This window comes from Anomaloglossus baeobatrachus, unplaced genomic scaffold (genome assembly GCF_048569485.1).
Source record: "Anomaloglossus baeobatrachus isolate aAnoBae1 unplaced genomic scaffold, aAnoBae1.hap1 Scaffold_424, whole genome shotgun sequence".
In the NCBI taxonomy this organism is placed as follows: domain Eukaryota; kingdom Metazoa; phylum Chordata; class Amphibia; order Anura; family Aromobatidae; genus Anomaloglossus; species Anomaloglossus baeobatrachus.
The window spans coordinates 76,386-104,009 of record NW_027443575.1 but is presented as its reverse complement, the minus strand read 5'-3'; the positions used below and the strand labels follow the sequence as shown (position 1 = coordinate 104,009).

The 27,624-nt window shown below is 46.2% G+C and overlaps 1 protein-coding gene across 1 annotated transcript in view; it reads right to left on the bottom strand.

Annotated features, from left to right (window-relative positions):
- The window catches only part of LOC142279151 (uncharacterized), a 61,402-nt gene that overhangs the window by 20,657 nt on the left and 13,121 nt on the right, over positions 1–27,624 (bottom strand). The window contains exons 5-9 of the mRNA XM_075332667.1: positions 2,907–2,984; positions 2,201–2,377; positions 1,995–2,118; positions 1,846–1,913; positions 1,542–1,644 (exon numbers count right to left, since the gene is read on the bottom strand). Of these exons, the coding sequence (XP_075188782.1) occupies positions 1,542–1,644; positions 1,846–1,913; positions 1,995–2,118; positions 2,201–2,377; positions 2,907–2,984 (550 nt within the window). The remainder of the gene's footprint in view (positions 1–1,541; positions 1,645–1,845; positions 1,914–1,994; positions 2,119–2,200; positions 2,378–2,906; positions 2,985–27,624) is intronic.

The window sequence follows — 27,624 nt, the reverse complement described above, 5'->3', positions numbered from 1 at the left end:
AGGTGTTACCCAAGCTGTGCCCAGGAAGGTTCTGTTCTAGTGTATTTGTTGCGCCTATTTCTACCCCATGTTGTGCCCGCCCCCAGTGGTTGTCCTAGCGACTATGAAAGTCCCATGCTTCGTGATGGCTAACTAACCTGTCTGCCCTTGTCCACCCCCCAGTGGAAAGCAACTTTATTGTTTTGTGTGTATGTTTTGTGAAGACACCGGCAGTTAACCCCCTCCTGACCCGGGATAGATATTACCCCATAAAAGTGGTGTAATACCCTGTGGCGCCTGAAGCCCAGGGGCGCCACACATAGCTTCCACCATGTACTGTAATTGGCGGGAATGTTGCTCCAATGTGGCACTCTGGGCTTGTAAGGAGTCTTCAAGGCACTGGATTTTCACCGCGTGCAGCTGACTCCAGGCATCAACCCTCTCCACATCCCCCCTCATGGAACACAGTTCTGTGCAGTATGCCAGTTCTAACCCAGCAATATAGGCCTCCATATCCTCCCTGGTGGGAATGGCAGTTAAGCGTGTGTGCAACTCATTAAGTTTAACCAGTACCCCTGTGGGCCCACGCAGTGCACTAATGGCCCAGCATTCCCGGGAACATCACTATCTGGGGTCCCGTGCCCCAAGCTCTGTCTCCCATCAGAAAGGATCCCCCTGTTATGTAGGCTCTGGCCCTCTGAGACCATGTGAGAGTCGCCATCCAGGGCCACTGTGCGACCATATGACCGCGTTGGAGAAGAGGGATCCGCCTTGTACCCAAAGGCCTTGGGGTCCCAAGCCCCTGTCCATGCTGCACCAACCACACACCTTCTGCACCGCCGGCTGGCCATTGGATCCCCATGCCTGGACATAACATACATCTGAGCAGAGTCTGGCTGCTCGGTGTCAGCTGTGCAGGAAGCTCCCCCTATGTAACCGCAGCTGCTGGTGCACAGGTATGAGCCAAGGCCATTTTAGGAGTCCTTTGGAGGCTTCTGGGAGTCCAAGCCTGGGAAAAAAGTGCTGAAAGTACCCGGTGTTGCACCCTTGCATTCTGCCCATTCTCATAATCTGCTTTCTTGCTCTGTAGGCTGCGTGGATATGCTGATATTTGGTCCGAAGGCAGAAGCTCAGACACCGCATGTCCTCACTCCTCCATAGCCAGGTCATGCCCCACTAAATTCTTTTTTAAAACACACTGGCCCCTAATTTTATGGCTCCATGTTCTGTATCTCTCACACACTGACATGAGTGTAAAGGGAGATAATGGATTCTTAGTCCCTAAACTGGAGAAACCCCTCATCAGCCCTGACAGCGGATAATAGGAAAGAGCTAAAACTCGTCCTCGCTCACATCGGCAGAATTCATGTCCAGCTGTATTTCTCCTCTATAACATAACTGCGCATCCCGTGTTATCACCTGCACCGGGATCCCAGATTCATTCACATTTCATGTGTATTTTACATGAAGGGTTAATATACCGCTGGAGAAACTGACACAGCAAAGAGCGGGGAAAATAGGAATGTGTGACTTGTGTGCGTTATTGGGTGGTCTGTACTCACCGGGGCGGTGATCTGTAGGAATCCCCTCGTTACTCCGCTGATCGCCGCTCACATTTCTCTCTAGAGAATTAATATTGCTCAGATCTTTATCCGGATCCAAAAGCTGCAAAACAAAATATTGTAAAAGTCCCCGGGAATAATTGAAATAAGATCCGGACATGTGCGGTCTGTGGTCAGCTGTGATCCTGCCGTCTCCACCGCTCTCATTACACAAGTATAAAACATCTAATACTGGAGGAGAAAACAAGACTGAACACAAGGAGGTCACAGCCGTCTACACCTCATAGGGGAGATCTCCATCTACCTGAGGATCCTGTGGAGGAGGAGGAGGAGCGGGACATCTCTCTGGGGTCGTCCTCGTACTGGAGAGACCTGCAGGAGACACAGACAGGACGGACATCATTATTACATACAGATAATTATAGGCCGGGTGTATTCAGTCCTGTCTATTACCTGGTGATGTGCGGGGCTGGGGCTCCTCCATCATCACCTCCTTGTACCGCTCCTTGTGTCCTTCTAGATACTCCCACTCCTCCATGGAGAAATAGACGGTGACATCCTGACACCTTATAGGAACCTGACAACACAATGATACCGTCATCACCCAGAATCCTCCAGTGCCGTCCTGTATAATGTCCCAGCATTCCCGGCAGTGTCACCTCTCCAGTCAGCAGCTCCAGCATCTTGTTGGTGAGTTCTAGGATCTTCTGGTCATTGATGTCCTCATGTATCCGGGGGTGAGGTGGAGGCCCCGGGATTGGTCTCAGGGTTCCTCCCCGTCCTTCACACACAGGGGCCTGACAGTGATCACTAGAGGTTTTCACTAATGTGTAATCCTGAGTGTGGAGACATTAATAATATCACTACAGACATTTCCAGATTCCATCACCTCCCCGGTCATATCCTCTGTTATTCCCATAGATAATGATGTAATGTGATGACATCAGAACCTCTCACCTCCTCGGTCATATCCTCTGTTATTCCCATAGATAATGATGTAATGTGATGACATCAGAACCTCTCACCTCCCCGGTCATATCCTCTGTTATAACCATAGATAATGATGTAATGTGATGACATCAGAACCTCTCACCTCCCCGGTCATATTCTCTGTTATTCCCATAGATAATGATGTAATGTGATGACATCACAGCCTCTCACCTACCCGGTCATATCCTCTGTTATCCCCATAGATAATGATGTAATGTGATGACATCAGAGCCTCTCACCTCCCCGGTCATATCCTCTGTTATTCCCATAGATAATGATGTAATGTGATGACATCAGAGCCTCTCACCTCCCCGGTCATATCCTCTGTTATTCCCATAGATAATGATGTAATGTGATGACATCAGAGCCTCTCACCTCCCCAGTAAGATGGAAGATTATCTCCAGACTCAGGTTTAATATCTTCTCCATAATTTGGTCTTTGTCCTTATTCATCTTTTATGTCAATCAGGAAATATCAAAAGAAAACAACAAAAGATCTTTTATTGTAAAGAGGATGAGATAATTATGAGAAAAATCAACTAAAAACACAAAAAAAAAATAACTGAAGATAATAAGGGGAAATTATTTGAAAAGATAAAACAGTGCAGATGTCGTCTTCCCTTTTTTTTACTGTCGGAGCCAACTGAATCCGATCTGAGGAGACTGTGCAGGAGATCGGGCGACTCCAACACTTTATTCTTGGTCATAAAATTGTCCAGTTTTTAGAGGAGTTACTCATAAACCATGTGTCGCTCTCTCCCCCATGTGTAGTGTGGGGTCTGTCGCTCTCTCTCCCCCATGTGTAGTGCGGGGTCTGTCGCTCTCTCTTCTCCATGTGTAGTGCGGGGTCTGTCGCTCTCTCTCCCTCATGTGTAGTGCGGGGTCTGTCGCTCTCTCTTCCCCATGTGTAGTGCGGGATCTGTCGCTCTCTCTCCCCCCATGTGTAGTGTGGGGTCTGTCGCTCTCTCTCCTCCATGTATAGTGCAGGGTCTGTCGCTCTCTCTCCCTCATGTGTAGTGTGGGGTCTGTTGCTCTCTCTTCCCCATGTGTAGTGCGGGGTCTGTCGTTCTCTCCCCCCATGTGCAGTGCGGGGTCTGTCGTTCTCTCTCCTCCATGTGTAGTGCGGGGTCTGTCGTTCTCTCTCCTCCATGTGTAGTGCGGGATCTGTCGCTCTCTATCCCCCATGTGTAGTGCGGGGTCTGTCGCTCTCTCTCCCCCATGTGTAGTGCGGGGTGCTGCCCTGGTTAGGGCAGGAGTCTGGGGCACACAGGGTCAGGTCTAGTTATATTGCAGGGTAATCTACACCTGATATTGATTTGCCGCTGTGGCTCCAATGTGAATGACCCGACCATATGAATCTACATTGATGGGGGAGACTTTTTGGCAGATGTCACTATTGGATTTTATGAAAGGTTTTTCTTTTCACCTCTGTGATGCTGTAATTTTTGGAGGTTTTTTGTCTCCAGCAAACCAGCGGTAATTCTTATAAACTTGAGGTAGTGTCAATACCTACTAATAGGTCTCTATGATCCATCTCTTACATGTGAATGTTGGGAGTATTAAGGGTAAGTGGTATAGTGGAGGTGGCCTAATCTATAGCTTGTTTGTTTAAACGTAAGAATATCTGTGTATGTAAATAATCAAATATAGATGTAGTTGCATAATTATCTGTCTGTCTATGTAGACATTGCATAGACCCATAATATAATCCTAAATTTCGATAAAGCTCAACGGCAGGACAACATGGATTCACGCCCCGCATTGCAGAAGGGTCAATCCATCGGAGCTGCACTGAGCGTCCTGCTCATATTTATCCTTTTCAAAAAGACCTGTACAGTCTCAAACCATGATTGTCAAAACAGTTAAAAAAGAGGACTTAAGGGGGCTTTACACGGTAGCGATATCTGTAACGATATCGCTATCGTGCGTACCCGCCCCCTCGTTTGTACGACATGGGCATATCGCTGCCCGTCGCGCACAAAATCGTGCTCCCCCCGTCACACGGCTTACCTGCGCTGCGACGTCGCTATGGCCAGCGATCCGCCTCCTTTCTAGGGGGGCAGTTCGTGCGGCGTCACAGTGACGTCACACAGCAGCCGTCCAATAGAAGCGGAGGGTCGGAGATGAGCGGGACGTAAACATCCCGCCCACCTCATTCCTTCCTCATTGGCGGTGGACGCAGGTAAGGAGCTGTTCCTCGCTCCTGCGGTGTCACACACAGCAATGTGTGCTGCCGCAGAAACAAGGAACAATATCGCTAATGAGAGGTGACCGATTTTTGGTTTTAGGACGACCTCTCCAGGGCAAACGATTTGTGCCACTTATGCGATCGTTTTAGGTCGCACAAAAGTGTCACACGCTGCGATATCGTTAATGACGCCGGATGTGCGTCACTAACGGGGTGACCCCGATGATAAAACATTAACGATATCGTAGCGTGTAAAGCCCCCTCTAGAGAGCCTTGAGACATGGGAAAGTCCAACTACAAAGGGTAAGGACTCGCCTAGGGGTCCTTGGTCTCAAACCGGTGAAGAAACCCCTTTCCCCTCTCCACCCATGCCTCAACGTTCAATCAGGCAGGATTTCCCAACAGATCTTTCTTCCTCTTTTCCTAAGGGAACACGGTACCCTTGGTATTTGGAAATGGCAGAAGTGAGTCAAGGGGGGACTGTTGAGGGTACGAATTGAGTAATCTAAAATACTTAATTCAGCCATTTCATAGACCCAAAAATGTGGTTTGGTTAATGTAACCTAACAATTTATAAATGTTTTTGTCTCCTACTAACTCATATGAATATATTCAGTGATTTTCCTTAATACAAAATGCTAGCTATGGACTCTTTCATTTCGGGAAAAGTTTTGGAAGAGCCTATCCCATCAGGCTGATGTCTCCCCTGCCTAGTCTGCTGAGCACTAGCAGTGACCCGCGAGTTAACGTCACATCTCAGAAACCAACGGTCCTGAAACAACCGAAGCAGAAAGCGGCTGCTATTTTACCCATTATTCCAAAAGGGTTTTTTTTCCAAGTCAGCGTCACAAACTGTTTACATGAAGCCTCATCATGTTTTGTTTTTTTTATCAAGAACAGATCATCCAGGTTCACGAAGTGGCCCTAAGTGGACTAGCACTGACCAAGCATACTCCTTTTTGTTTCATATCCGGAAAGAAGAACCATAGACAATCTGTAGCAATTGTTTTTTAGTTATGTGCTAATTTTAAAATAAGATAATGTGCCCTAATGAAAGTAATAACGCCAATTCTAATAGCCCCTATAAATGATAAAGTTATTTTTAATAAATACAATAAGTACTTAAGGGGGGAGTTAAATCCTGTAGTGTTGTATTAGACAACAATCTCATGGAAAGCACACACACACACACACACACATATATAACTATAATTTGAGTCCCAAGGGGGGTAAGTCACAAATTAGTCCCAAATAAAATATATCTATATATAATATATACCATTAGCTATCTTTACCCAAAATCTCTACCTTGACAGTATTAACCCAATAGATGAAAGATCTGGGATCACATTTAAAATTGTTTTCCCAAAAGAAAGGCGTACAGAAGAATTTAACTGTTAAGGCCACGTCTCACTAAAGCCTGCTTTACACGTTGCAATTTCGCATACGATATCGTATGCGATTTGCAACGCCCCCATCGTATGTGCGGCACGTTCAATTTGTTGAACGTGCCGCACAAACGATTAACCCCCGTCACAAATGCTTACCTTCCATACGACCTCGATGTGGGCGGCGAACGTCCACTTCCTGGAGTGGGAGGGACGTTCAGCGTCACATCGACGTCACACGGCAGTCGGCCAATAGAAGAGGAGGGGCGGAGTTGAGCGGGACATAAACATCCTGCCCACCTCCTTCCTTCTGCATTGCCAGCCGGGAGCTGCAGGACGTAGGTAAGCTGCAGTTCATCATTCCCATGGTGTTACACACTGCGATGTGTGCTACCCCGGGTATGATTAACAACCTGACGTGCAATTCGTCAGGAATGAACGACGTGCGTGCGATGAACGGTTTTTCGTTCAATCGCAATTGCACGTCGCTGTCACACGCTACAACATACCTTACGATGTGCGTCACTTATGACGTGACCCCGCCGACACATCGTAAGATATATTGTAGCGTGTAAAGCGGGCTTAAGCGACATCGCTAGCAACATCGCTGCTGAGTCACTTTTTTTGTCACACAACAGTGATCTTGCTAGCGATGTTGCTGTGTGTGACATCCAGCAACAACCTGGCCCCTGCTGTGAGGTTGCCAGTCGTTGCTGAATGTCCTGGACCATTTTTTAGTTGTTGCTCTCCCGCTGTGAAGCACACATCGCTGTGTGTGACAGCGAGAGAGCAACAACTGAATGTGCAGGGAGCAGGGAGCCGGCTTCTGTGGACGCTGGTAACCAAGGTAAATATCGGGTAACCAAGCAAAGGCTTTGCTTGGTTACCCAATATTTACCTTCATTACCAGCGTCCGCAGCTTCTAGAAGCCGGCTCCCTGCACATGTAGCCAAGGTACACATCGGGTAACTATAAGCGAAGCGCTTTGCTTAGTAACCCGATGTGTACTGTGGTTACGAAGCATAGCGTCGTTACACGGGTCGCTGGTGGCTGGAGGCTGATCTCTGATCGCTGTGGAGATCTGCCTGTTTGCCAGGTCAGATCGCTGGTGGGATCGCTGGAGCGTCGCTTAGTGTGACGGTACATTTAAGGTCACTGCTTCGTCATTTCTGAGACCTTCTGTTATTAAATGGAGAATGAATATATGAACATACGTCGCTGGAGTTATAGTAACCAGAACCCCAGATTGTAATGCATGGCATAACACGTGGAGCGAGGGGTTTATCAGAAGGAATATTATATATATATATATATATATACACACACTCCTTTTGTTGTCCTAAGGCCGGTTGGTCAGGGAATGCAGTGCACACTGGCTAGTAGCCCCTCTCTCACGTTTGCACTATATAGGTGTGTGTTGGTGTTTAGAGGATAATAGTAAAGGGTTAATGCTACATTTATTTCCTCTTTTTGCTGCAGGAACATGTTGGGGTAAATGAGGAATTGGTGAATATCTGATGTGATTGCAGATCTTTGCAGTAATTACCTTTGTGAATATTAACCCCACATTTGCTGGCACCAGTCATGCGGGACAGACCCTGTTATTATGGAGGCTGTGAAGATTAATAATAATGGTGTATATCACCGTACTTAATCCCTGCAGCTCTCGGAGGTGTCTGCCGTCCGGGCCGGGATTTATCTACTTTACTGATTTTGAAGCGGTTTAAGAATTTCTACTAATAACCAAGATAAAGTTCATTATCTCAGCTAGAAACCAGTAGAATATATCAGCTGTAATCCACACATCCGCTGTAATCCACCCATCCGCTGTAATCCACGCCTCCGCTGTAATCCACGCCTCCGCTGTAATCCACGCCTCCGCTGTAATCCACGCCTCCGCTGTAATCCACGCCTCCGCTGTAATCCACGCATCAGCTGTAATCCACGCATCAGCTGTAATCCACCCATCAGCTGTAATCCACGCATCAGCTGTAATCCACGCATCAGCTGTAACCCACGCATCAGCTGTAACCCACGCATCAGCTGTAACCCACGCATCAGCTGTAACCCACGCATCAGCTGTAACCCACGCATCAGCTGTAATCCACGCATCAGCTGTCATCCACGCATCAGCTGTCATCCACGCATCAGCTGTCATCCACGCATCAGCTGTAATCCACGCATCAGCTGTAATCCACACATCAGCTGTAATCCACACATCAGCTGTAATTCACACATCAGCTGTAATCCACACATCAGCTGTAATCCACACATCAGCTGTAATCCACACATCAGCTGTAATCCACACATGAGCTGTAATCCACCCATCCGCTGTAATCCACACATCAGCTATTCTACTAAAAGTGTAAAGTGCTCACCAAAAGGAGCCAAGACAGATGATGTATGCGCACACAGAATGTGGTGAGCCTTCCTCATAAAGATGGCTGCAGCCCAGGTGCACGATGCTGATGAGCAGCCACTCCAACCTCCACACTAGAGGTGAGGGACGGCTGCTTAGCATTAGACATGCACACTCATAAGGCTTGCACAGGGAGACCATCATATAATGAGTGAAATGTTCAGTGTCTGAACTGTAACCTATAAATGACGCCAAAAACCTAGGTCAGGCGAGCCCATCAGCACTATATATAAGTGCATCTCACCCGGATACGCGAGATGCACAGTGTCTGAACTATAGCCTATAAATGACGCACAACACTAGGTCAGGCGGGTCAGTTAGCACTATATGAGTGCATAACGGGTGCTTTACACGCTGCGACATAGCTAGCATCGGCTAGCAATGTCGAGCGAGATAGCACCCGCCCCTGTTGTATGTGCGATATTGTGTGATCGCTGCCGTAGCGAACATTATCACTACGGCAGCGTCACACGCACATACCTGCTCTGCGACGTTGCTATGACCGGCGATCCGCCTCCTTTCTAAGGGGGCGGGTCGTGCGGCGTCACACGGCAGGCGTCCAATAGAAGCGGAGGGGCGGAGATGAGCGTGACGTAACCTCCCGCCCACCTCCTTCCTCATTGCCGGTGGAGGCAGGTAAGGAGATGTTCGTCGCTCCTGCGGTGTCACACATAGCGATGTGTGCTGCCGCAGGAACGACAAACAACATCGTACCTGTCGCAGCAGCGATATTAAGGAAATGAGCGACGTGTCAACGAGCAACGATTTGTCACGTTTTTGTGCTCGTTGATCGTCGCTCATTTGTGTTACACGCTGTGATGTCGGTAACTGCGCCGGATGTGCGTCACTACCGACGTGACCCCGACGATATATGGTTACCGATATCGCAGTGTGTAAAGCCCCCTTTACACATGACAGGCTCACCAATTTACCACCTGAATTCAGAAGGTCAACACATATCCTGCAAAAATGGATAAAATGTGCCATACCTCAAATAGTGAGATATTAGTTTATATTTTGGCCCAAAATATGTAAGCTCGCAATCCATTGGTCAAGGATTCTCACACTTGCGAGTCCCTACACCAAATTTGTTAGAAAAACCACATAGAACTATATATAAAAAAAAACTTACCAAAAGGAGCCAAGACAGATGATGATGATGACACCTCTAGTGTGGAGGTTGGAGTGGCTGTTCATCAGCATCTTGCACCCGGGCTGCAGCCATCTTTATGAGGAAGGCTCACCACATTCTGTGTGTGCATACATCATCTGTCTTGTTTTTTTTATATAGTTCTATGTGGTTTTTCTAAAAGTGTAAAGTGATAATGTCAAGGGAGGAATTTTGGGTCAAGACTGCTAATGGAGTCTTCGTTTAGGATCCAGAGACGGTGCCCCATTAATGCTGTATACCAGTGCCGATATATATCAATGTATATAAGACAAAGAACACACAGACAACATTGCTCTCTCCTTGAGTCAGCAATACCCACTGAGCTCATTATTATATTGAAAGAAACTTAATTATTACAGAAGGCACCTTCGGCCTTGAAAATGATACACAGAGTTTATGGGAGTGTCACTCCCCTATTTCTCCCAGCAGATGTTCATTAAAACATTCTTTCTGTGTGGTGTGAGGTAGCGACCACCAATGTTGTGGATGGTCGCAGTGGAGAAGGATCCCCCTGTGATATTGAACTGAAGGTGTGACGGTGGGACTTGTAGTTCCACAGAACTTGGGTTGTAATTAAGGGTTAGGTTCCCTTTAGGCTTCTGCCACACTCACGTGAAATTCACGCACGTGCCGAGAGACACGTATTTTCCCTGCGTGTTGCGTGCAGGTAAGTACGTGTCTCTGGTACGTGCGTGACACGTGTGTTCTACGTGTGCTATCCGCGATAGCACACGTAGAACCGGTAATTAACATACTCACCTGGTCCTTCCTGATGTCCGCGCTGCTGTCCGTGGTGCTGATCCTCGGTCTCCAGCCCTCCCGTCTCCTCGCTGCTGCTGCTGCCAGGCAGTGAAGTGAATATTCAATGATAATAATGAGCGGCGGTCGGCAGCAAGAGGCAGCAGCGGCAGAGACAGGAGGGCTGGAGAAGGTGAGTTAATGTTTTTTTTTTTTTTTCACTGACATGTGTGTTTTCTCCGGCGCGTGTCACACGGGACCGCATCCACACTACACCCGTGTGGTACGGGTGCGGGCCGTGTGACACCCGTGCTGCGGGAGAAATCACTGACATGTCAGCGCTTTGAAAAACGCACACACGTACAAACGCACACGGACACACGTTCCGTGTGGTTTTACGTGTGTGTGCCTGCTACAATAGGGTAGCATTGGTTAACGTGTCTCCGTGCCGCCGGTACGTGTAAAAAATGACAAACACGTGCCGGCAGCACGGATGTGTGTCGCAGGCCTTAAACTGTGACCAGTGTGATGGACAGAGCTGGAGAATCACATACCTCCACCTGTGGGTGTATCCGGTTGGGTTTTAAGAGACTGTTAGTTTTAGAAACAGGGGGAAGCCTGAGAGTGCTGCACATGGAGGATGTGTGCTGGAGATCTCAGTCTGTGTGAAGACTGAAGAGAGACTCCTGGAAATCAGTCCCGGTGATGACTGGGAAAAATACTGCAGCCTGGCTGGAGAGGGCTGGAGGCTGCAGGAAGCAACCACAGTGATTTGTGTTCGCTGGCTGGAGCCAGAGTGTGGAGAATCCACTATGGACACTTAATTGGACTGGAAGCCCACGGTATGTGGATGTTATATTTTCCTTTAAGCCAGGAGAGGCTTCATTGTGTTTTGGAAGGGCAGTTTATGTTGGTTACTAATAAACTGCTGCATTTTTGAGAGAGACTGTGTTGCCTGTGTATGCCTAAGCTACCCTGCACCGCTGCAAGCGAGTAAAACCCCCGGGTTGCGGTAAGCAACGTTCACATATGGTGCTAGATAGCGGGCAGCAATCCAGGCAGCACGTCTAGCAACTGCAGAGGTGTTGTTCCTGTGGATCAGCCGGGTCCACGAAGGTTGTTTTGTTTTTTTTGGTTTTTTTTTATTTTTTTTTCTGCTGTCTACACACTGCAAGGAAGTGTTGCCTGTGGATTGGCGGGTCCACGAAAACAATTTTCGAAGCTGTCTGCAGTGGATCGGCGGGTCCACGAAAATCGTGTTGGCGCACTCAAGCAGCTGGCGGTGGATCGGTGGGTCCACGAACAGGGACAGCGTACTCCAGCTGCTGGCGGTGAATATGCGGGTCTGCGGGGTTCCGTGCTGCAGTGGCGAGAGACCAGTGACTGGAGGTTCCAGGCCAACCCAGAATTGCGGGGCCCTGTTTGGTGAGCAGTGATACACCACAGGCTGGAGATCCTGGTTGTACGGGCGGTACAACCTGGAAAGGTTAGTGGTTCTCTAACCCCCCCCCCCCTCTTTAGACCACCGGGTATTACCCATTGGAGCGCCCCTCCTGTTTGTTTTCTTGTTTCAGCATGGAGGGCGCACAAATGGATGCTATGGAGGAGCTGTACCAGTTCCTTGTGCGTGGACAGCAGGAGCCGTCAGTGCGCACTGATGTGGCAGCAGTGGACCAGTTGATGAACTCCCTTCTGGGGCCAATACGAACACAGGGTGCCCAGCGAGATAAAGGGGAACTGTGTGAATTCGGGTCTAAAGACACTGCAAGGAAGCCACAGAAACCCCAAAAGGAGGCGGAGTCCCAGAAAGGGGTGGTTAGCCAAAAGGGGACAGAGGCCCGGAAAGGGGTAGTCGCTCAAAAGGGGGCGGAGTCCCGGAAAGGGGCGGTTACCCAAACGGGGACAGAGGCCCGGAAAGGGGTGGTTACCCAAAAAGGGGCGGGGTCCCAGAAAACGGTGGTGACACGAAAAGGGGCGGAGCATCCCAAATCCGAAGGTGTAGTGGCACCAATGGACAGTAGCCAAGGACAATGGTGTTCATGCTATTCGTGTCCGGTCTGCGGTACAGACTGCCCGGCTGACGAGAAGTCACGTCTGTGTTCTGTGGAAGTTGATGGCAAATGTGTGACTGGGCTGGTAGACTCGGTGAGCTTGGTGTCCCTGGTGAGGGCCACGCTCGATACCTACCCGATTCTTGGAAGGATGGAAGCCCGCTGCAGACATGGGAACATTGGAGAGTATCCACGGTCCCGAGTGGTCGTTGAGACGGATGGGGTGTTTGGATCCGTTAATGTTGGGGTAGTGCCTGACTTACCGCATCCCATTATAATAGGCCGGGACTTTAATTTTTTTGAGGACTTGTGGTCGATGGCAGAAATGGCCAGCTGCTTGTGTAAAAGCCGGAAAGGCTCAAAGGAAGCCCTATCACAGCGGGAGGCTGAAAGTGTTCCTAGTAGTATGATATTGTGTAATAAGGGGAAGACCGTTAAAAATGGGAGAGCTCCAGACAGGGGGTTCAACACTTGGTTAAGTGGGGGCTTGTTAGTCCAGGACACCAGGGGGAGTGACACTGACTCTAGTAACCTGACGACTGAGTACAGTGAGGTACAGACAGTTGAGAAAGATAAAATCTCCTCTCGACGCCGAAGACGTAATAAGCGCCGAGGGGTAGTGCAATGTATATCGTCTGAGTGGGGAGAGAAGGTTGAGGAAGGCACGTTGACAGTAGCAACCGCTAATGTAGAGTCAGACAGTGAAATCCTGAAAAAGAAAGAGTCAGAAACTAAACAGACACACTGTAACGACAGAAATCAGCAGGGTGAAAGTGCAAAAAAGGAGCCGACCAAAACAGTATTGGTGATGTCCCCTATGATTTCCTGGTGTGAAGCTGATGGTCTGTTGAGTGAAAACACTATAGGAGTAGAAATCCTGGAGGCTGTTGGTGGAGGAAAAATCCACAAAGGTCATGGTGAGCAGACCAGTGATCCACCCAGTGCTGGGGTGAATAATAGTGCAAACGGCACAAAAGCTGTTGTAGACCCCAGAGAATCTGAGGTTGAAGGTATGGAGTGCAAGAAAGCCTCTGAAGTTGCAGAGAATCAAGAGGAAATTGAGGGAGATGCTGCAGAGTCCCAAGAGATGGCTGAAGCTGCAGAAATTGAGAGAACCCTTAAAGTAGGGAAATATAGCCCAGAAGTCCCATCAGCAGCTGAGAGCTTAACTGAACTTACTGGTAAGACCAAGATGGAGGCCATAAAGATAGACTTGGTACAGAAGATTGAGAATCTTGAGGCCAAAGATGAGGAAAAATTCAAAGGCTCTGAGGCTATGGAAAAACCTGAGGAGAAAGCAACTCCAAAGGTGGAGCCTGTGATAAGAAAAGAGGATGGATATGGAAGACCCAAGGAACGGTCCGATGGCCTAAGGCTACTTTCACACATCAGTTTTTGGCCATCAGGTACAATCCGGAAAAAAAGGATAAAACGGATCCGGTATCGCATCCGGTTTATCCCCATAGACTTGCATTGTAACCGGATTGTACCTGATGGCTTTGCGGTGCATCCGTTTTTTTCCGGATGCGGCAAAATAATCCGGCGGCCGGATAGAACGTATCATGTAACGTTTTTTTGCCCCTTAAAAAAACCGCATTGTGCCGGATCCGGTACAATGCGGCATTGAATAGAATGGGTGTCTATGCATGCCGGATCCGGCGCAATGCGGTTTAAACCGGATGCGGTGACCGCATCCGGTTTGGTAAACAGAGCATGCGCAATTTTTTTTTTTCCATCATCACAAAACTTATAAAAGGATCCAGCACATTCTACACACCTCCTGCCGGTTCCTGACTTCAACTTCTGCTGTCCTCCAGTCCAGTGCTCCAGGGAAGAGGTATGTCCACAGTACTGTCCACAGATCACCGCTGTGAGCTGCGTACATGTACTTAGACATTTTTTTTTCTTTTTTTGCAGGTGCAGTGTTGCCGTTAAAGTTTGGCCCATCAAGTTGGTGTGCGTGGCCTGTAATAAAAAAAATATGTCGTCTTCTGGTAGCCCGCCCTTCGGTTCACAAACTGAGGTATTTTTTGTTTTTGGTGGGTTTTTTTTTTAAAAAAAAAAAAAATTTTTTTAAATAAACGACATTTACACAGGTGGCCGAAACATCACAGGAGATGCTGCCAGAAGAGGACGGAAGGGGTGGAGAAATACACGGAGCGGGCGGTCATAGTGTAAGTTTCATACAGGAATTGTTTACCACAGCACACCAAACACATAAGTAAATAATGTTTTTTTTTTTTTTTCTTCACTAAAGGCTTCAACTTCTAGGGCTCACGATAGAGCTCCCCCAAGACCGTCCCAGGGTCGTCGTCGAGGTGGCGGTGGTCATAGTGTAAGTTTTTTTTTTTTTTTTTTTTTTTTTTTTTTTTTTTTTTTCATGTCAGTGTGAATTTTTGTCTATTTTTTTTTTTTTATTTTCTTTTTTCTTTCTTTGAACAGGCATCACAGCGTGCTCCCGATTCTGACGGTGAGGAGGCCGGATTTATCAACATCGACCTCCTCATCGATGAAGTTAGAGAGAGGGAGCCGCTGTGGAACATGGCTGACCGCCGCCACGCTGATTCGATCGTAACCCGTCGACTCTGGGACGAGGTATGCCACGCAGCGGTAGAAGGTTGGGGGGAGCTCAATTCTCGTGGCCAGAAGAAACAGCGTAAGTATTCACAGTTCAGTAGGTTATGCTGCAGGATGTAATGTGTTGTATACTAACCACTTTGTGCTTTCCACTTTCAGGTGACAAACTTCAGAAGCGGTGGCGGTCTATCAGGGATCGCTTCAAAAAGGAGTTGAATCAAGAGATGCAGGCCCCGAGTGGATCCGGAGGACGCAGATCGAAGTACCGTTACTTTAGAGCGTTGTCGTTCCTCCGGACAACTATGGTGTGCAGAAGGTAAATATTCCCCAAAATATGTACAAAGTATAATATTTTATGTCTGATTTTTTTTGCCTTTTTTTTTTTTTCTGTGGCACTGTATAGCAATTAAATTAATTATTATTTTGTTTTTCCTCTTTTTACCAGCACCGTCTGCAGCACTCAGGAGCCTGCATCGAACCCGACAGGAGCGATCCCTGAACAGTCCGCCACTGGGGAACACAGGCACAGACCCCACCCATCTGAACCTTCCCTTCCATCTACATCTGTCCCATCCACCTGCGCTGGAGCTTCCCGTGAGACTTCATTACCTGAAGCTGCTGGTGATGAGATAGCTTTTCCCCTACCCCACCCCTCTGACACTGCTGCCCTCAGTAGAACACCTTTGGGTTCTGGGCGTCAGCGTCATAGGGGTCAGGAAAAGAGCTATGCGCCCGAGTTCTTGCATCTAAATGCAGCCTTCCAGAACGCCATTCAATTATTATCAGAACAAAATCGTTCATCTTTTAGCTTCCTAAATGCCAATATGGAAAAAAATACACACGAATTGTGCACGCGTCTGGACAGGCTGCATTTAGATGCAAGTAAATCACCCAATCATTGTTTTTTTCAAGCCGTACTACAGCGCATGGAAAAGCTATCTCCTGACCAGCAGATGCATGTAATGCAAGCCACACGGCAGGCTCTGGCGCAGGTTGACTCCCAACCACCTCCACCCACCCCTCCTCCAGCACCTGCCCCCCCTCCAGCCATTGTCCCTACTCCCTCTGCTGCCCAGTACCAGCCTGCTGCCCAGTACCAGCCTGCTGCCCAGTACCAGCCTTCTGCCCAGTACCAGCCTGCTGCCCAGTACCAGCCTTCTGCCCAGTACCAGCCTGCTGCCCAGTACCAGCCTGCAGCCCAGTACCAGCCTGCAGCCCAGTACCAGCTCCCAACCACATCTGCCCCTACACTTCCTACCCACTACCACATCTCGCCTTCCACACCCATCATGACCCCAACTCAAGCCACTAATTCACCCGCCACCTCTTCTGTCTCCCAATCCCTCCACTCCACCCCTCAATCCTTACCAAATCCCATCCCATCTCCTGGTTTCCCTCTTGGTTTCTCAACCACACCTTCACCTTCTGTTACTTCCCCACCACCACCACCAACACCACTTTCCACCCTCAATACTGCAACTGTGCGTGTGTTCCCACCTGTCAGCCCCTCCAGTACTATCTCCACCCCAAGCCCAAGATATACCAATTTATAATTTATGTTTGTAATAAAAATAAAAGTTTTTTGTTTAAAAGTATTTATTTGTTCTTGTTTTTTTTGGGGGTGAATATTATTTTGCAAGTTAAGTTAATAATAAGGTAATACAAAAACATAACATGTTGTAATTTGACGGTGTAAAAATTACAAATTTTTAAAGCGAGTGAAAGATTAAAATTAACAAAGTTAACAAGATATTTTTTTAATTTATTTTTAACTATTTTTATTTGTTATAAAACTAAACAAAAATCTTACACCATTTGATCTTGCCAATCTACTCTACCTTCTGGGGACACAAAATAGTCAGCATATTTGTCACGGATTGTTGAACAGGCAACACTACTCCTAAATCCAGGACTGGTGTAGTCAGACAAAGCGGTGGATTCCAAACTCTGGTCATCCAAGGACAAAGGTTCCTTTGTTAAAACAAAATTGTGCAGTACCACACATGCTTTCACTATTTCATCCACAGTTTCAATGTTTAAATTAATGGCTGTTAACAACACTCGCCATTTGCTGGTTAGTATCCCAAAGGAGCATTCCACCATTCTTCTGGCTCTGGATAATCTGTAATTATATATTTTTTGTGTTTGCGTCAATCCACGGCTTGCATATGGCTTCAATAGATGTTGGGAGAGTTGAAAGGCTTCGTCGGCCACAAAAACAAAGGGCATTGGGGGCTCACATGTGCCAGGAAGAGGTCTTGCAGGAGGGAAATCAAAAGTATTCCCATAGATTCGCCGCCCCATTGGGGACATTTTAAAGACCTGAGAGTCATTGGATCTCCCATATGCGCCAATGTCCACTGAGATGAATTTGTAGTCCGCATCCGTTATTGCCATTAGGACAATTGAGAAATACTTTTTATAATTGTAGTATTCTGACCCCGAAGCAGCTGGTTTCACAATTCTTATATGTTTGCCGTCCACTGAGCCAAGGCAATTTGGAAACTGACAAATGTTATAGTATTGTTCAGCAATTGCAAGCCATCTGTCCCTGGTGGGCTGGGGGATGAAATCCTCATGGAGGCAATCCCACAAGGCTTGGCAAGTGTCTCTAATGATTCCCGAGATGGTGGAAATTCCTAGTCGAAACTGGTAGTGGAGGGATGAAAGCGACTCTCCAGTTGCAAGGAATCTGTAAAGGAAAGACAATAATTATAAAAAAATAATAGCAAACACATTACAGTTAAAAGTCAATTTACAGGAGGATACAATTTAAAAAAAAAAAACTTACCTAAGCGTAACCAGCAAACGCTCCTCGGGTGTTATAGAGTAACGGCAGAAGGTGTCCGTTTTACGTATGTTGTCCGCAACAAGGCCAAGGAGGACGTCAAAATTATTCACTGCCATCAGGACATAGCTTGTGAATTTTTCATGGTTTCCACGGAGCTCCAGGTATAGGGTTGAAAACACCCCACGTGTCAGTCTCTGGGCAGTCAGGGGATGGATCCAAAAGCGTCGATGTCGCTGACGCCTCAGTCGCTGTCGCTCCTTTTCTCTGACGATGATAGCCAAGCGATTTGCCTCAAATATAAAATCTGCAGCGATCTTTGTGTAATTTGCAAGAATAGCATCCATGGTTTCTGCTTGCCTCTGTCTTCATTCTGTCATATATGCTTCAAAATACAGTATATATACTATATGTTCCCAATAGCCAATCAGAATACGGAACGCGTTAATTGTTTGTTTAGTGTTTAAAAAACGGATCCGTAAAAAAACGGACATAACGGATGCAAAACGGATGCAAACCGGACCCACCGGATCCGTTTTTTTACGGATCCGTCCCCAACGGATCCGCTTAAAACCGGATCCGGTGGGTCCGGTTTGCTCCGGTTTGCACAACAAAACCGGAAACGTTGGATACGGCAAAAAAAAGGACTGTACCTGAATACAGAAAACTGATGTGTGAAAGTAGCCTTACAGGTAAAGAAATTCGGCCAGTCTTTACGTGCATGGTAGAAGTCCCTGCAGACTTGAGAAAAGCCTGTGCCAGTGAGGCGGTACATGAAAAATTCAAGACGGCCGTAGGAGCCTATAAAGTGTACTTTGCCCCAGAGTCTTGTCGGTTGCTGGTGTGCTCTGTAAGTGATGTCACAAAGAAGCGGGTGGCTATCCTTAGTGGCATGCACCTACAGTGTCTTTGCACGAAGTGGCTCATCTCTACAAAGATGGAAGAAGACACCAGACGATTGGAGCATATGAAGCGGCTCACCGCAGCGTTTCAGGAAGTGGTGGTTGTGAAGAAACCATTAATTAGGCTTGCAATAAGAGCGCTGAGAAGTAACATTCAGCAAGCCAGGAAGGTTCCAGGTATTACAGCTATTGAAGTGGAAAAAACCAGTGGAACATTCCGAATCTATGGGAAAACTGCAGGAGCAGTGAAGACAGCTCGGAAGTTGTTGGAGTTTGTGGAGGAGGTCACACAAGTGCCCAGAGAACTGGTTAAGAAGCTGATTGGAAGAAATGGAAGAGTCATGCAGGAGATGGTTGACAAGTCCGGTGTGACGAGAGTAAGAATTAATATTCATAATGAAGCCAAGATACTCTGTGAAGTCGGTATGGTTCCATGTGTCATTGTGGGAACAAAGGAGTGTGTTGAAAATGTACGAGTCCTCCTAGAGTACCGCCTGAGTTACCTGGAAGAACTAAGGCAGTTGAACCTAAAAAGGCAGAATATTGCAGAACAATTCCATCAAGTGGGTAAGAGGTGGGGACCGCTTTCAGGCTGGGGCCAGGAGAAGGGTTGCCCACCTGATAAAGGTGTTGCTTCAGTTGGCACAGAAAGTAGGTCCTATAATGAAAGGAACCAAGGTCATGGAAGACCTAACTACACTTTGAGCTATAGCATAGACTCTGAATGGTCCAAGTCCTCTACTCTAAACTCCAAAGGAATGGATGAAGGGAGTGATGTATCTACAGCGAAGGATGGTCTTGAAAGAACACACCAACAGAGCGATGACAACCGAAGACGCCATGGCAGAACAAGCCATAGTATATCTGCAAAAAGAGAATGCAGACGGTCTAGATATAGCAGATCGTCTATCCGCTCAGTGCTGAGGTGCCCAGACAGTAGCCCTTCTAGTGGATTAGATAGCTCAGAATCAGACCAGACAGTAGTTTCGACTGGAAGAGACTTTCGCTACTACACTAGCCGTTGGAGACAGTCATGGAGAGATAGGTCTGAACGGGGGGCGTACCTGACAAGGAGGTTGACTGAGACGAGTCTGGTGACAATGACCGACTTTCTGTCAGGAGCTAAAGCTCAAATTTATCAGAGAGGGCCCTCTCAACTTGTAGGGCAAGGTAACACTAATGCCCTGTCTCAGGGCCCCTGTGGGTTATCAAATGTTCAACCCTACAAGTTTGAACAGAGGGGGGGGATATGTGAGGTAGCGACCACCAATGTTGTGGATGGTCGCAGTGGAGAAGGATCCCCCTGTGATATTGAACTGAAGGTGTGACGATGGGACTTGTAGTTCCACAGAACTTGGGTTGTAATTAAGGGTTAGGTTCCCTTTAAACTGTGACCAGTGTGATGGACAGAGCTGGAGAATCACATACCTCCACCTGTGGGTGTATCCGGTTGGGTTTTAAGAGACTGTTAGTTTTAGAAACAGGGGGAAGCCTGAGAGTGCTGCACATGGAGGATGTGTGCTGGAGATCTCAGTCTGTGTGAAGACTGAAGAGAGACTCCTGGAAATCAGTCCCGGTGATGACTGGGAAAAATACTGCAGCCTGGCTGGAGAGGGCTGGAGGCTGCAGGAACCAACCACAGTGATTTGTGTTCGCTGGCTGGAGCCAGAGTGTGGAGAATCCACTATGGACACTTAATTGGACTGCAAGCCCACGGTATGTGGATGTTATATTTTCCTTTAAGCCAGGAGAGGCTTCATTGTGTTTTGGAAGGGCAGTTTATGTTGGTTACTAATAAACTGCTGCATTTTTGAGAGAGACTGTGTTGCCTGTGTATGCCTAAGCTACCCTGCACCGCTGCAAGCGAGTAAAACCCCCGGGTTGCGGTAAGCAACGTTCACAGTGGACACTACTGATAAGAGTTTGTAGCTTCACATTTTGGCTTCATTATCTTTGGTTAACCCCTTCATGACTATACAACTTTAAATTATACTATAGGTCTGTGCAATGGCTACATAGACAGACAGATAATTTTGCATCTACATCTAGATTTTGATTTAGTTATATACACAGATATTCTTATTACGTTTAAACAAACAAGCTATAGCTCAGTGCCACCTCCACAGTCCCCCCTTTAATAAAATATCTGTGAATATTATTAACCTTAAATTTAAAAATTTTCCCCATTTAGATATATTTTATTATTTGGGACTTATTTGTGACCTATTGCCCTTGGGACTTTAATTATATCTATATCTATATATGCGGGCTTTTCATGAAATCGGTTGTTTAATTTAACACTATAGGCTTTTTTTTTTTAGCTCCCCCCCTTAAGTACTTATTTTTATTTATTAAATATAACTATGATTTATAGGGGCTATTAGAATTGGCATTATTACTCTTATTAGGGCACATTATCCTGATAAAAGAAAAATTGAATCTAAACCTTATTTAAAAATTAGCACATAATTAAAAAAACAAAAAACAAAAGGACATTTGGAAATTGTCCATGGTTCTTCTTTCCGGATATGAAACAAAAAGGAGGATGCTTAGTCAGTCCTAGTCCACTTAGGGCCACTTTGTGAATCTGGATAATCTGCTCTTGATAAAAAAAACAACAAAACATGATGAGGCTTCATGTGAACAGTTTGTGGCCCAGACTTGGAAACACCTTCTGGGATAATGGGTTGAATAGCGGCCGCTTTCTGCTTCGGTTGTGTCGGGTCCATTGGTTTTTGAGATGTGACGTAAACTCGCGTGTCACTGCCAGTGCTCAGCAGACTAGGCCGGAGAGACATCAGCCTGATGGGATAGGCTCTTCCAAAACTTTTCCTGAAATGAGATTTTCCATATCTAGCATTTTGTATTAAGGAAAATTACTGAAATTAGTAGGAAACAAAAACATTTGTAATGGTTAGATTACATTAACCAAACCACATTTTTGGGTCTATGAAATGGCTGAATTAAGTATTTTCGACTACTCAATTCGTACCTTCAACAGTCTCCCCTTGACTTATTTCTGCCATTTCCAAATACTAAGGGTACCGTGTTCCCTTAGGAAAAGAGGAAGAAAGATCTGTTGGGAAATCCTGCCTGACTGAACGTTGAGGCATGGGTGGAGAGGGGAATGGGATTTCTTCACCGGTTTGAGACCAAGGACCCCTAGGCGAGTCCTCACCCTTTGTAGTTGGACTTTCCCATGTCTCAAGGTTCTCTAAGTCCTCTCTTCTAACTATTTCGGCAATGATGGTTTGGGACTGTACAGGTTTTTTGTAAAGGATAAATATAAGCAGGACGCTCAGTGCAGCTCCGGTAGATCGACCCTTCTGCAATGCGGGGCGTGAATCTATGTTGTCCTGCCGTTGAGCTTTATCGAAATTTCTGTGTCCTGTTAGGTTTAATCAGTCTCCGGACCGAAAACCATATACTACTAACTCTGATTTAGGATCTGGAATTAGAAAATACACTTGTTTATTTCTCTAATTAGTCAATCATATGAAAATTATACGTGGCTTGCGCTAGACCAAAGAAAAACATTTTACATTGGAACCTGTTTATTACTAAAAAGAAACACAACACACACTAAAGAGAAATATAACACGCATTGGTTTACAACTTATCAGTTTGGGTTTTTTTTTTACATACCACTTGCATTATGTGGATTTTCAGCAATGACGTCGTTTTCTGCACTGGAAAGCCTCTGACCAGACCTGGAGAAAAATCTACACAACACGCACAGACTTGCATACAACGTGCTCATGATATACATCTATAATCAGTTTGCAGTCTCTAAGAATGGGTAGAGCAGGTGCAGGGTGTTTCTACGGACTCTTTACAGTTTTTCCTCATTGTTTTAAAAACGTGCTTCACAAGACTGGGTGAGTTTATCTACCTGGGCACTGAACCCTGGCGTCACCAAAGCGCACACTGATATCCAACTTTCACAGATGTTAATCCATGTTACTTGGGCCATCATTAAGAAGAGATCTCATGGCAGAGAAAGCTTACCGCCCTTCATCCACAGACCTTCCTCAGTCAGCCGGCTCCCTGCGTCTCGCACTCCACTTCTTATTGGTTCATTTGATCCTGTAGGGATTTAAGAACACAAGGAGTGACAGAAGTCACTGATGTGACCGGTGTCACTGAGGCATGGTCTTTATGCATGGTAAAGGACTCCTCAACTCTAGGCCCGTTCACTGCTTCTTGGTCAGCTGCACCTGTACAGGGATCTCCATCCGATTCCATCAGCTCAGATCTAGACTTTCTTTTCGGCGTACCTAGCTTATTTGACAACAGGAAATATCTACATCCTACATACATTTTGACTATCTTACCTACCTCTGCTCCACCCATCTAGAGAGGCACTTACGTCACTTCCTTCCGTACCGATAGGAGGGGAGGGAGTGGCCCAAATATAGATTACCTCATGTTGGGTAAACTGTAGCATATCCAGTGCAGAATCGACCACCATCTGGTTTCATCTATAAAAACAAAAACTAAAAGAAATATAGATTAGATTATTCCTATAACAGACATATATTCCTACATTCATAATAATCCAATAAACATGACATAACTGTTGCAAAAGAAAGGCCAGCTTTAAAGCCTGCTTTAAAGCCTATCCAATATGTTTGCTGCTAGAAAAATATAATAGATATATACTTCCTCCCTTTTTATTTTTTTGTTTTATATACTACTTTGACAAAATATATAGGTCTATAATAGTAAACAATATAATTAACCAACCGATAAAGATAACTTATACTCTACTGGGAAATTTTAAAACCTTACAACAGGGTTCATAGATATTCTGTATCTACAAAAAAAAAGGGAAAATAATCAATATTGGCAGTTTGTATGCAAGAATAATACAAAACAAAAACATAACGATAAAAACAAAAAAACCTAATTTGTATATTTTAAAAAATATACTTTTCCCTGCAAAATTAATTTAATTATTTAAATAGCAGCAGAATACTATTGATAATCTCCTATAAAATTTTGAACTCTAAGGATTAAACAAAATCCACTCCACCAGCTGGAAAAAGCACTGGTTAGTACATAAGACAGAAACAGCTTTGTAAATCTGCTGAAGCTACCTTTTTCATTTTTTTTTTGTTTTTTTACTTTTCTCTACTTCCTTATTTATTATTTTTTTTCCCTGCTCTCTACAACTTGTGACTAGCAGCAGCTTACTGAAAAAAACACTCCCACACATCCCTGCGCTGACTTATGCCCCCCCTGTCTCCTTCAGGATGCGCGGTTAGAACAGCTGGTGGGAAAAACAGATACAAGAAAAAAAACATGGGCAGAACTTTCACTATAGAAATATATAAAATATATTTCTGTACCGTGTCAGCCAGCAGAAACAAAGGTACTACAGAAACATATATTATAGAAACCTTAAGATTGATGGAGTGGAATGGAGAGCATCATTAGAGCGGGTAGCTTGGGACTGGAAATCACTGCAACAAAAGCAAGCAGTCCGGGGCTCCCCCCTGTATCATTAGGGAAGGTTGGGGCAGACTCCTGGGTGCAGCCGGACTGTGGGCAGTATCTTGGAAAATCTCCTAAAACTGATTTAAAGGGATACTGTGATACTCTGGGAAAAGGCACACCTGGCTTCAGGTAGATCATTACTGAATCTACAGGGAACACCTTTATTGTAAATTTATGTGTTGCAAGATTTGGTTACGGTTTTGAGGGTACCTGGCCAAACACTGAGATTTGGGGGCATGACACTTTCTTTGATAGTGACCAAACTGACCAAAACACCAACAATTCTGTTGCTGGCTCTGCTGGTTTTGTTGATTGGGAGCTACGTATATGGGGTTTGGGCCCTGTCGGGGCATGGGCTGTGGTGGGGGCTGCACCGGCGCGGTTGTATACACAAATTGATCTTGAGCCCATCTTTTTAAAGCGGCACAATACTGTTGTCCACTTTAAAAAATAGTGTCATCAGTGCCTGGGTGCATTGTGAGATGGGGCTCCATTAAGGGCCAAAAACTGTCTCCTGCTTTTACTTTGGTGAGATTATCTAGGTCTTTCCGCGCAGCTGAGTATAACTGATGGACCTGTAGCATCTTCCTATAAAATCGCATAGGGTTAATGCTGGGATCTGGCAGGCAGGGGATTAATGCCGCTGACTGGGTGGGGTTGAAAGGGACATATTTAAATGAGGGCTGTTCCTTGTCAGGTTCGGGGTAAGGCTCACTATGTGTCCTAAGGAAAAAAGGGGGATCCAAGGGGAGGGAATTGATAATTGGGGAGTGTGACGGCAGACTGGCCGGTATGGGGAGAGACGGCATTGCAGGTATGGGAGGGAAAAGGGGTATGGGTGTGGAAAGGGTTAAGGGATGCTGTCTAGTGACTGCAGCATCTGTGAATATCTCCGGAACGGGGGAATAGAATGGGGATCAGGTTGTGGGGCAGCAACAAAACAACCTATCGGAGGACCCTCAGATCTGTCCTCAGACTCGGGTAACATATAGTAAAACACAACATCTCCTCACTCATCTTCATCTTCAACCTCAATATATCTTTCTGATAGCAATGCCTGCGATATTCTGCCAAACAATTCTGCATCATTCAACAATCTCCTGTCTTTTAACTTGCCCTTTTTTGCTTTCAATGCTGTTGCCCATAGTGACGGTTGTAACCGACCTCCTTTTGGTAATTCTAACATTTTAAAAATCTCCAAGGCATGGCGTACAGCTTTCTTCCCTTCTCTCTCTGCAACTAGCTCTAACACATTCTGTGAACCTTCAGGCCTCTCAACTTTCTGTTTCCTCTGTCTGAACATTTTTGCTATGTTGGTGGTGTCTGGATTACACTAATATAACTATGCGGTGAACGTTAGAGTCCGGCCGGCACCTAAGGCTACACCTCTGTACTAGCTGGCAACTCCTCAGCTATATAGTAATAAGGGTATCCCGTGATATGGAGGAGGGGTACAAAATGTATTCCCTCCGGACTTGATCAGCTGCACCAAAATTAATGTCCTAATCCCTATCTTCAGCCACGGGAACCCCCTAATAATGGTATCTCGTGATATGGAGGAGGCGTACAAAAGGTATTCCCTCCGGACTTGGTCAACTGTATCAAAATTAATATCCTAATCCCTATCTTCAGCCACGGGAACCCCCCCGCGTCTTTAATTACAGACCGGGTCAGTCTAACTAGCTATATCCAGCCACCACCGTCTTTCCTGCCCTAACAACCGTCCTCTGGATCCCATGTGACACTCAATCCACACCTCAGGGCTGGGATCGTGCTCTGAGCTCCAGCGGGCACTACCCCTGAGTCACAATCAGGTACCTTTTAACACCGATATGGACACACAGCCCGTCACTCCCTCCTCTCCAAAACCAACCACAACGGTAGTGAATACACAGTATGTAACACTTACCCGTGGGGTCGGAGGTGATCAGCCTGTTTGGAGGAGAGGGAGATCTCAGTCCGCGACGTCCAAACCATCGGTATCTCCAGGTCGGTAATGCGTCCTTGAAGGAGCTCCACGTTGGTGCGCCAAACTGTCAAGGGAGGAATTTTGGGTCAAGACTGCTAATGGAGTCTTCGTTTAGGATCCAGAGACGGTGCCCCATTAATGCTGTATACCAGTGCCGATATATATCAATGTATATAAGACAAAGAACACACAGACAACATTGCTCTCTCCTTGAGTCAGCAATACCCACTGAGCTCATTATTATATTGAAAGAAACTTAATTATTACAGAAGGCACCTTCTGCCTTGAAAATGATACACAGAGTTTATGGGAGTGTCACTCCCCTATTTCTCCCAGCAGATGTTCATTAAAACATTCTTTCTGTGTGGACACTACTGATAAGAGTTTGTAGCTTCACATTTTGGCTTCATTATCTTTGGTTAACCCCTTCATGACTATACAACTTTAAATTATACTATAGGTCTGTGCAATGGCTACATAGACAGACAGATAATTTTGCATCTACATCTAGATTTTGATTTAGTTATATACACAGATATTCTTATTACGTTTAAACAAACAAGCTATAGCTCAGTGCCACCTCCACAATAAGAAAAAAAGCATTTATGAGGAGCGTACTCAACTTTTCCAACAACTGTCATCCCTTAAGCCTGCTTTACGTTACTATTTCGCATACGATATCGTATGAGATCGTAACTGCCCCCATCGTATGTGCGGCATGTTCAATTTCTTGAACGTGTCGCACAAACGATTAACCCCCGTCACACGTACTTACCCGTCCATACGACCTCGATGTGGGCGGCGAACGTCCACTTCCTGGAGTGGGAAGGACATTCGGCGTCACATCGACGTCACGTGGCAGCCGGCTAATAGAAGCGGAGGGGCGAAGCTGAGCGGGACGTAAACATCCCGCCCACCTCCTTCCTTCCGCATTGCTGGCCGGGAGCCGCAGGACGCAGGTAAGCTGCAGTTGATCGTTCCCGGGAAGTCACATACTGCGATGTGTGCTACCCCGGGTACAATGAACAACCTGTCATTCAATTTTTAAGAATTTAACGACGTGCGTGCGATGAACGTTTTACCGTTCAATCGCAATCGCACGTAGCTGTTACATGCTACGATGTACCTTACGATGCCGGATGTGCATCACTTACCACGTGACCCCACCGACACATCGTAAGGTACATTGCAACGTGTAAAGCGGCCTTTACCTCTGCGGTTTGAGTCAATCTGGTATATCTCTAATTGACCCCTCCACGACCCCCTCCCCACTTTCCTTTGTGACCACTTGTTTACTCTGTCTATGGTACCCCACATCTGGACTCAGCTTTGTTTTAATTGAGGAGTACCGTCTAGAGATGAGCGAGGACCGAAATATTTGTAATCGCTATACTGTGAACGAG